Source organism: Neolamprologus brichardi, chromosome 20 (assembly GCF_056152115.1).
Source record: "Neolamprologus brichardi isolate AB-2024 chromosome 20, ASM5615211v1, whole genome shotgun sequence".
NCBI lineage: Eukaryota > Metazoa > Chordata > Actinopteri > Cichliformes > Cichlidae > Neolamprologus > Neolamprologus brichardi.
The window spans coordinates 27,391,912-27,402,499 of NC_142123.1; the positions used below are offsets into that span (position 1 = coordinate 27,391,912).

Genomic DNA, 10,588 nt, shown 5'->3' on the forward strand with positions numbered 1-10,588 from the left:
TAATCCATCTATACTCCTCTAGTGTGTTGTCCTTCTTTGGAGATATCTGTTCTAGAGAGGCTAGATCAAAATTCTCCTATTTGTAGGTCACAAATACACTTGACTCAGAAACTGTATCTCCTCCAAAAAAATCATGACTAGGTCACAAAAAAATCCACACGCCTTCTTGGAGTAATTGTACAGCTGTTTTCTGTACACCATTTTGTCACTGCTATAAAAGTAGAATGCAGCTGGCCAGCATTACAGAGCGAGATGGCATTCATGTTTACATTCTCTGACCTTTCACAAACAAGAACCTCTTGTGTCTAAATGTTAAATCCAGTTTTAAAGCTTTTACTTCAGCATTTCTTTAGCATGTTGCATGTTTTGGAATCAGAAGTGACCAAATTTGGACAAACAGGCTGAGTTATCTACAAATATTACCATTAGCTTGATCCGTAAACTGCATGGATGCATCATGCAGACACAGATACCTTATAATTAGTGCTAAGCGAGCCATGTGATTTGGTATATAAATGTATTAAAAATGCTCCAAAAGATACAAACAGATTTGAGAAGTTTTTCAGAGTTGATAATAGACAGCTGTCAGCCTTGAAAGTTTAAAACAGTTCAAAAAAACTGTAATTATTATGAGGGATTTAATTATAGAGAACAAAGCCATTTTTGTACTAGACTGTAAATATGCCATAGCTAAACTTCGGCCTTTTAACACTGGAGTCTCTGGGTACAGACTCACTTTATGGAGCCAGCCTCAAGTGGTCACTTGAGGAACTGCAGTGTTGACTTCGATTTGCAGTCCCTTCTGCATGTTGCCACTTGGTCAATGCACTTTGTTCTGTACAGTTTTATGGTTGTGGGGTTCAGGTTAGCAGAAAAGAAGAAAACAAGAAGTCTATGAACACTATGAAAATGGGTCCATGATTTCTGGAACATTGTTGTTTTAATTAGAATGTATGAATATGTCAGTTTTGTTCTTAAGGTTAACCTTCCCTTTGTTCACACTTGTTTAAATGTTAATTCCACTTTTTTTCCACCCTTTGTTTTTTCAGTTAATGTTGCTACTGTTCAGTTATGTTAACTTTGCACTTTACGTACAAAGATTTAGAATAGAATAGAATAGAATAGAATAGAATAGAATAGCCCTTTATTGTCCTTGTACATGTACAATGAAATTATGGACATTTTTGTACAGAATGATGTTTATCGTAGCAAAAAACTTCTCCGCAGACGTTTTAAAAGAAAGTGGAAATTACATTTTTCACATTTTTGAGCCGTTGTCTTCTGTCTGAGTAAACACAGTTTCAAATTTTTTTGTTCCTTCTAATTGTCATTTCATCTTGAATTAAAGTTTTCATTTCAGTGTAGCTTCAGCTAGTTTCCGCTGGTTTGCACATTTCACAATTGAGCTTTTTATGGTCTGACGATGTCCAGTTTTAATACAGTCTTTTTTTTTTATGTGGGTGGTATTTGTTAAGGGCAAGTGCTAAGAAGTCCAGAATAGATATTAGAACACAAACAGCGTAATCGAAAAATTACGGTCACGGAAAAACACATACAACAAAGTCTTCTGATGTTTCTAATAGAACCACACGGCAGCAAAATTAATTCTTAGTTTTCTGAATGCACAATATAATTTTCAATCAGCTTATTCAAAGTCTGATTTTTATTTCAGTTATTTCAATTGTTCACATCGAGTTGTAGTTTTTAGTTTCATTTGAATTAATTATAATAAACTGGTGCCTAAATAAAAGTGAACACAGAAGTTAGGTATTTGGAAGATCTCCATGTGGTGAAAACCGCCTGCTGATCTTGTTCACGTGTCTGAAGTTGACTTTCTTATCAGGTAAAGTGACCTTATCCTTCAAAGACGCTGCATGCACAACTACACAGGTGCTTTCCACCTACTCTGACTTCTCAAGACTCTTTGTTAAGAGCAGCGTGAGCTTCACAAAAATCTGTTTTGGTTTTATTTGATTCGTTTAGATTTTACCAAGACTCCTTTATCTGGCATTTGTGGCCAGACATTAAAAAGGGCACCCTAACAACATTTGATATAACTCATATAATATACTAACATAATGTACACATACACCAATAAAATGCCACCAGAGGGAAGGCTACAGGGAAGTATTCCTCACATGTTCTGTGATTAATGTCCTCTCCTCTGTTATCCTGGTTGATTGGTCTGTTTATTTAATGTTAAAGTGGAAGAGAAGCAGAAGTATGTATAATTAAAGATAACTATTTTAACTAGTTCCTAGTTTATTCGTTAGTTTAATTAAAAATGCATCTAGGTAAGTGGAAGCTTTAGTATTCCTTTTTTCTCAACATGACAGGACTGAGAAGCAAATATCATTGCACACGCCCACATAACCAATACCCATACTGTGAGCTTGTTTCACTGTTATTAAACAGTCATTGTGCAGATAAGGTTAATGTTGAGTCCCCAGTGGCCTCTGGTGGCTCAGTCGTCACACTGCATCCAGCGCAAGGCAGTGTTGAGAGGGTAGGTCTTCTCCACTGCTTGGTAGTTTTGGTTTACACGCCAATACTCAGTGCCTTTAAATATGTATACATAACCATTAGTCCACGTTATTGCAGCATCAGTGTTGCTGGGCATCCCTTTGAAGAGTTGTCCAACTGGTTTAGGGTATGATTTGAAATCCGTTGGAGCAATTTCATCCCATTGCCAGTATCCAGAGCCCTGAAATAAAGAGCAAATTATTAACTGAGTTCAGATATCAAAAAACAACAAAAAGACTGAAAATCATCTTACTTTGAAAAAGACAATCTTCTGGTTCTTATTGAAGTAAAAAGCAGAGTCAATATTTGCAGGGATGTTGGACAAACGTTTGGGGAAGCCCTGGTCAAGTTTGAAGCCTGTGTATCTCCATAATTTGTCTCCTGTGAAAGGATGTTTGCAGAGGAAAGACACTTGAATTCAGAAAACACACCTAACAGAACACACAGCTGGAATTAAACATTCTGAACGCTGCTGATAAAACTACTGAATAAACCTTTCAGAAAGTAGGATTTGCCAGTTCGCGGAGAGTGAACAGCTGCACTGAGACTTCCTGGCAGCTCCTTCCACAGTGCGGAAATCTGGATGGGAGTGTTGTAGTCAGAGTTGGACACTGTCCACACATACTGCCCACTGAAAAAGTATGTCTTACGCAAAGGACCTGCAGAGGCAAAATGTAGGAGAAAAAATATCTTTAGAAGCATCTTCCTGTTTTGTTAAACAAAAGACAGAGCAAAGCATATATAAAGGAATTTGTATTAGAGCATCAGAGTCTCTGTACCCAACATAACTGCATCCACAGTGGCCTTGCATGGATTTGGAATAACCCCTCCTGGCCTTGACTGTCCTGGATTTCTGGATTCAGGAATCTTCTCTGGCTTTCCTGAAAAGGGATAGCGTTGCAGGTTGCATAAATAGTACTTCAAAGATATATTCATATGGTGCTGTAATAACATTTTGGCAATACCATATAAAGCTTGGATCCCTTGTATGTCATCTTGATGAAGCTTGAAGTCAGAGCGGTATCCATTGTAAACAGGTCCCATCAGTGCATTGTAGTACTGTGAGTGGCCCAGGCCTAGAGCGTGGCCAATTTCATGCGCTGCTACAATCCTCAAGTTGGAGCCAGAACTCTTCCCTTCTGTCCACAGTTCATCCTCATCGAAGTGCACAATGCCAGACTCGGGGGCATCAGCGTGCGCTAAAACACGGCCTAAAGATGAAGCAAGGATTCTAATTAAATACCAGAAGTCACTCAGATCACAAAACGTTGGAGTTTCTTTGAGCACAACTGTTCATATGCTGGTCCTACCTCGGCCATCAAAGGGTACTGGACACGTCTTATCTTTTCTGTGAAATGAGATTTTGATGTCTGCTCTTCCTTGATACAACTCTCTGAACCTTAAAGGTGACACATCACTCCAGTACTTAAAAGCATTCTGGATGGCCATGCGAGTCTTTCCCAGACCCAGATCAGGAGTGTAATTGTAAATGCGGTAGGTCAGCATTTTCTTACGCCAGTAACCTGTGAAATTATAATTCAAAATCCTTTATATGCACATAAACTACACATTAAAAATCCAATATGTATACCGTTACCTACCCAGGACTCGATATTTGAGAGATTTGTTATCGAAAGAATCCTCGAGGCCACATCGAGGTTTATTCATCATTGCCAGCGTGGCTAAATCCAGTTTTCCTGATACCTGCAGGTTGGTCACTTTCTGAAACATTCTGACATTAAAAAAAAAAAAAATTAACTTTCAATTGAAATGAAGTCTAAATAGTAAATGAGGACAATGTAAACTGATAAGATGGTTGACCTTAAAGCTTCCGCTATTTGCTCATGTGAATAATCTTGAACTTTACTGTCCAGTGGGATGTGCAGGTAGCCATACTTCTTTAAGTAAACCTAAAAGAATGGCAGACATTGTGAGGGATATTAAATTATTGATCTCTACTAAACAGATTAAAACAATTGTTCTTTCTTTTTTGACATGTTACTTGACTATTTTTGGTCACTGAAACTAAATAATCTCAGCATGGGTGAGGTGAGGTTGACTGAATATAGATGCTCCATTAGCTGCTGAGGAATTACTTCCATTTGTGCCAATTATATAGAGATCTGGCCTTACAGTGACATTGGTGAGCTTAAGACAATTAAAAATCCAGTTTCTGCTGATCTCTGTGGAAGTAATGTTAAAACTGGACAGCAGTGCATTCTCCAAGTATTTCTATTTTAATTCTCAGCGAATTGTATGCAAATTCTAGACTCGGAGCCTGTGATTTTTACATTAATATTTTAGATTATACTCCAGCAGATCCAGCTTGTTTTGTATTTTCTTACCATGGCTTCTGTGGTATCTTTTCTGCTCAGGGCGATAGATGAAGCTGTTATCAACAAAACAAGAAGCACCATTAACTCCAGTCTGTATTCCATTTTCCAGTTTGGGTCTTTTTCCATTACTAGATAGAAAAAACAACAACTTTGAATCCAATGCGGCAAGTTGATCTTTTCAACTGATAAATAAGCTGTGTGTCTTTCCAAACATCGTTTTATCCATCTTCTCTGTGTTCGTTCTTCTATAACTGTGTCAAAGTTGGTGTCTTAGTATTTATACTGTCAAGTGTCTGTTCAGGACCTGCCTCGAAACCACATAATAAATATTTACAAGGAATGTGATGTGTCAACTGCAAAACACCAACACATATTTCAGATGTTAACCACCTGATCACGCCTTCTGACTCCATCATTTAGAGCCATTTGTCTTGAAGGGTGTAAGAATAACTTCAGAGTAATGTTGTTTACGTCAAAGGAAGCAAATAAATTAAGAATGAACTTTTTTTAGAGCGTGGATGAGCTGCCCACTACCTAATAAAGGTGCCGTCTTGCGACCAGTTATGTCATTGTGGTGGTAGACAAGCACTTTCTTGATTTTTAATTAAGCTGTATTACTTCATAACGGATGTCTGTGGTAGATGTAACAGAAATGCTACCGAGTTGCTCACATGTGATTCATGTTTGTGAAATCGGCACTTTATTCCACAATATCTGAGTGTTCTTTATCCTGTGGTTGCCGTATAAAAAACAACAACAAACCACACATCCTCAATGAGACAACAGCTAATTATATTGTTCTCAAAGTAGGAGCCCATTCAAGCAAAAACAATGACACCCCCGTGTAACCATTGCTACAAATCGTGTCTGAGACAGAGTACGCCTCCTCCTCTGCTGTTTCATTGTGGAATAAAGGGTCATAAAAACCGAGACGGCAAAACCCCTGGGGTTTAAAAACATTTACATCTCCTGGTGAGACCATCCCTGATTCCTCACCAAGAAAGGGAATTTTTATCTAGCCTCTCTGGCTCTTTAAGGCATAAGCTTTGTCATTGATTGACTAATTCTAATGGAGGAAAGCAAACATATTAAAGTGGATCTATCATGATTTTCTTGTATGCACCATTAAGATGGTGGATGCCTCTATTAAACACAAAGTTTCAAATAATGAGATCAGTGTTATTGTGTGGTTAATAGCTTACATACACGCATCATGGGCATGAATGTCAGGGCAATTTGGGGTTTTTACTGATTTGTTTGAACTGCTCTTTTTCCAGGGTGGATGATTGTGCAGCATACACCTTTTCTTTAATCCAAGTGGGGTCAAAAGTATACATCCAAACTGTCACCGTCAGATGAGAGGACACTCATTAGGATATTCATGAACAACACGGGAACCACCAAGGCTCAAACCTCCAATCACACATCTGGACCCATCTGGCCGCAATGACTTGGAATGGATAAAGCAGGCTAACATTAAGCTTCTGAAATGGCCTTCGCAAAGCCCTGATCTCAATCTGACTGAAAATTTGTGGACTTTGAAAAAAAGCCAAGTCTGTGTCAGGAAGCCAACCAATTTAAAAGAACTCTATCAACTCTGCCAATAAGATTAGTCAAATATCAGCCCGAATTATACCAAAGCTTGTTGATGGCTACCAAAGGCATTTGGTCGAGGTGCAACTTGCTAAAATAGTAATGGTAAATGGCCTGTATTTGTATAGCGCTTTATTAGTCCCTAAGGACCCCAAAGTGCTTTACACATCCAGTCATCCACCCATTCACACACTGGTGATGGCAAGCTACATTGTAGCCACAGCCACCCTGGGGCGCACTGACAGAGGCGAGGCTGTCGGACACTGGCACCACCGGGCCGTCTGACCACTACCAGTAGGCAATGGGTGAAGTGTCTTTCCCAAGGACACAACGACTGAGACTGTCCGAGCCGGGGCTCGAACCGGCAACCTTCCAATTACAAGGCAAACTCCCAACTCTTGAGCCACGATCACGGGGCGATTGTGGCTCAAGGGACATTTAGTCAATTATTAGAGCAAGCTTTATGTAAATATCTGAGCCTGTATGTTGTATACTTTATTTTTTCATGAGTTATTTACAAGTTTCTCACATACATTTTATAATGGGTCAGAAACTTGTAAATAACTCATGAAAAAATAAAGTTACGTTGAAACCAAGCACACCATTGTTTTTCTTGTGACATTACCAATAAGTTTGATGTGTCACATGGCCCTCTTCCTATTGAAAAACTAAAGTTGTATCCAAGATGGCCGACTTCTAAATGGTCACCACCCATCTTGAGGAGTTTGCCCCCTCACATATACATATGTGCCACAAACAGGCCTTTAATATCACCAACCATTCCCATTTTATTACGGTGTATCCATATAAATGGCCCACCCTGTAGAATGTTTTTACCTACAGTAATACTTGTTAGTAAGATAATTGCTGAATTTTTTTAAATGTAATTTATAGATAGAAACAAAAATATAAATCATCACCCCTAGTCTTATTTTCTGAGCAAGTAAATGCTTTTTAAAACATATTCCACTTTAAAAACACAAAAGCACTTTACACAGCTTGTATTTTAATAAAAGTAGTGACTGTGAAGACTCAACATTAGTGAGACTACAAGAGGGCATCCAACCATTGACAAGAATGTTAATTTCCAAAACAGAAAGGTTAACAAACCAGATTTTCTTCGACAAAAAAAATATTTTTTCCATGTTTATTTTTTTTCTGTAAATGAGTCCTCGTGATGTGATGAAAAGTACAAAACGGAGAGGACAGACACGCACAAAACAATTCACAATTATCCGTTTAAACATATTTATAGATGAAGAACCTCTCCTGTACAAGTATATGAGGAATCACAATGTTATTTATCAGAATCTATAAAACAACCTTGTCCGTGGTTAAGATGCGACACCTGCTATGCAGACGGTGCTGGGGCTGTGTTCACTTCCCAAGTTCATAACAAATATCAAATAGGTACAATATGTTTAATGGAATCTATGATCACAAAAGCTGCAAGGGTCCCTTCTTGTGTGTAGTTTGTACGTTGAGTTCATCCAACTCTTCTGCTGTCTTTTATTGCTTCAGGAATCCCGCTCCAGCTGCTCTAATTCCTCTTGTAAGGCCTTTGCCCGACCCAGCTTCTCCAACTGATCCTTTGTTGGCTGTTTTATTTCCCCTGAGTCCACTTTCTGCTGCAACTCCTCAACCTGTCGCAACTTCTTTTTTACGTTTTTGATCTTCTTAGCCTTTTCAGCCGCCGCTGCTGAAGAGTCAATGGAAGAAGCCGCAGAAACAGGCGCCGCCGTCTTGTTTGCCGACTTGTCGCTCTCTGAAATGGACACATTCTCGACGGCGTTGCTCACCGACTCCACGTCCGCATCTCCATCCTGGCCCTGCTGCTGCTGCTGTTTTCGTTTTTCCTTACGTTTCATGTTGCGTTTGGCAGACTTTGAGAGACCAGCTGTGTCACTGTCTCCACACCCGGGGATCTTCTGCTGCTGCTGTTGTGTTGGTTGCGCTGCATCAGTTGGGTTCAAACCAGGGGGCAGATCAGGTTTACTCTTAAAAAACTTGACATACTTGTTTTCATACCTAAAGCAAGAGAAATGCAATTTAAATAATAGCGTATGAGTAACTTTTATTAACGATGCAGCCCTACAAATGCACAAAAAGAAAGTGTGTACACTGTAGGGAAAGAAGAAGGGCGCTTACACAGGGACTTCTTCCTGGGGCACATAACCGTCCTTCACTCGCCTCGGCTTCCTCCAGGTTCCATCAGGTCGCTGAGTAGCAGCGATGTATTTCCCTGAAAAGAAACAGGCAAAGCATTTTAGAGATGACATACACCTTTGTGCAGGAGTGACCTGAAAATGTCTACTGCTTCTATTCTCACTGGATATTTTCAGTGTTTTCCCAGAAAGGCAACACTGATGATTTAAAAGAAAGACTTGGACAGTGTGAGATTCCTGCAGCCCCAAGGCCCCGACCAACTACATGTATTAACTGTGAATCTTACGTTAATACAAAGCTTTTTATGGATTTCCATACATTTTAGGCATTTTAAAACCCATAAAATGTGATACTAACATGTTCCTACTTTGCACGATTATTTTAGCAAATCTCAAAAGTCCACCATAAACCAAGAAGCTAACTCTAACTTTAAAGGTCTCTAACCAATCCTTATGCTAAGAGAGGAAAATAAAGGCATTTTCAGCTGCATTTACTTTTTTCCCCAATTTGTGGACTCTAAGTTGGTTTGCATAGTTCAGTTCAGTTCAAAGTTACATACCAAACTTTGGACAGCTCAATACAAATAAGCACACTGCAAGTCATTATATTTTTGAGTGCATGTAAAAAATGTTTCAAAAGGCACTAATACCACAAGCAAAGCCAAGGTCCAAGCAGTGAACCATGAAGCCTAATAAAAAATAAACAGGTGACTTATAGCAATATTCATTCCCTTTAATGTGTTTAATGTGCATCCAAGACAACAACTTGATGTAGCTGAAAATAAAGAAAAGAACATTAACCAGTCAACTTAGTTTACAAGTACGTGCATAGAATACATTCTTCGTGTCACATTGTGAACCACTTAAAAAGTTGTACACATATCAATCGAACTACCCCACAGTCACAGAAACTTCACACCAAAACACAACACATGCAGAATAATTACAGTGAGCAAGTGTGAAAGTGGCTTTGCTGCAGATCATCTCAACAACAGTGCTAGAGTTTTCTTTAAATGCAGGGACATATTTAGTTTATTGCACACAGAGGTAAAACTTGTTTAAGGACTGTTATAAGCTTTACACACCACTAGATGTCACTGTGCTTGTTTGGAAAATAAGTGAATAACAAATCAAATTTATCTGCTTTTATTAATTCACAACTCTTCGTTATTTTTTAACAATTGTACAGTCAAAATGTTTTTATTTACTACAGATGTTCTTTGGATTAAATTACAGCCTCTAAACGGACTTAATACAGTGACAGTCTAAGACAACATCAGCTTAATTCACGGCATCAGCAGCGTTAGCTCTAGCTGTTGCGGCCACTAACAGATTATCCCTCTACACGGAATTTAAAGTCAAATATCCAGATGTTTTCCTAAGCACCAGTGGAAATGTGTGTCTGACACCTATAAGCGTTATGTTAAACGGTGATTTAACTCTAATAACTAATAAAGTGCGCCTGGAGTGTTTAGCAACAAGCTAACTAGCTTTACGGAAGACTTAGCCATTTTTAGTTACTAGCATTAGCTAGCTGCAACATAGAAACCCGTCAGTTGGCAGTGTCAGGGAAGTATAAACGATGAATGCTTCAAAGGGAAAAGACGGGCTATCTCTCCCCTGTAGCTGTAAGATTTAACTCGGAAGATACATTTTCTTTGAGACAAAGGTCTGGCACATGCATCAGCCTTACCAGATTCATCTGTCACATAGGGGGTTGCCATTTTGGTGTAGTGAGCTACTCCGCTCCCCTCGCTCTGGATTACTGTCTATCGGTAATGGTGTACCCAAAGGTCCCCTCCGTTACCTCGCTCACTCACAGCACCACACTTACAGCTTTTTAAACATCTGCTTTAAAGTTATTTCGCCGCTCGATGTGTGCCCGATCATGACAGCACATGTGTATGGCTGTTAAAGAGGCTGGCGGGCGGTGCAAGGTAACACAACGAGCGTACCCTATTCTTCGACTTC

At 39.2% G+C, this 10,588-nt stretch overlaps 2 protein-coding genes across 2 annotated transcripts; both read right to left on the reverse strand.

Moving 5' to 3' along the window:
* Positions 1–2,464: 2,464 nt before the first annotated feature.
* Positions 2,465–5,094, reverse strand: LOC102777654 (matrix metalloproteinase-19-like). Its single transcript, XM_006794086.2, has 9 exons — positions 4,869–5,094; positions 4,345–4,433; positions 4,125–4,255; positions 3,834–4,046; positions 3,489–3,734; positions 3,303–3,404; positions 3,018–3,182; positions 2,777–2,904; positions 2,465–2,704 (listed from the first exon to the last, which is right to left on the reverse strand). Exons 1-9 carry the CDS (start codon positions 4,983–4,985, stop codon positions 2,465–2,467), a joined length of 1,431 nt encoding a protein of 476 aa, XP_006794149.2. The 5' UTR covers positions 4,986–5,094.
* A 2,344-nt stretch (positions 5,095–7,438) lies between these two features.
* On the reverse strand, positions 7,439–10,588 carry pym1 (PYM homolog 1, exon junction complex associated factor). The gene is made up of 3 exons (XM_006794085.2): positions 10,311–10,588; positions 8,601–8,694; positions 7,439–8,480 (listed from the first exon to the last, which is right to left on the reverse strand). Exons 1-3 carry the CDS (start codon positions 10,339–10,341, stop codon positions 7,970–7,972), a joined length of 636 nt encoding a protein of 211 aa, XP_006794148.1. The 5' UTR covers positions 10,342–10,588; the 3' UTR covers positions 7,439–7,969.

What these genes read in the sequence shown, in the direction of transcription:
- LOC102777654 (XM_006794086.2), bottom strand. Translation starts at nt 4,985, where the DNA reads ATGGAAAAAGACCCAAACTGGAAAATGGAATACAGACTGGAGTTAATG. An exon ending in AAGATACCACAGAAGCCATG is followed by an intron (nt 4,434 to 4,868) that starts GTAAGAAAATAC and finishes CCATTCTTTTAG; the next exon opens with GTTTACTTAAAGAAGTATGG. An exon ending in TGTGGATGCAGTTATGTTGG is followed by an intron (nt 3,183 to 3,302) that starts GTACAGAGACTC and finishes TTGCCTCTGCAG; the next exon opens with GTCCTTTGCGTAAGACATAC.
- pym1 (XM_006794085.2), bottom strand. Translation starts at nt 10,341, where the DNA reads ATGGCAACCCCCTATGTGACAGATGAATCTG. An exon ending in CTATGTGACAGATGAATCTG is followed by an intron (nt 8,695 to 10,310) that starts GTAAGGCTGATG and finishes GTTTCTTTTCAG; the next exon opens with GGAAATACATCGCTGCTACT. An exon ending in CCCCAGGAAGAAGTCCCTGT is followed by an intron (nt 8,481 to 8,600) that starts GTAAGCGCCCTT and finishes CTCTTGCTTTAG; the next exon opens with GTATGAAAACAAGTATGTCA.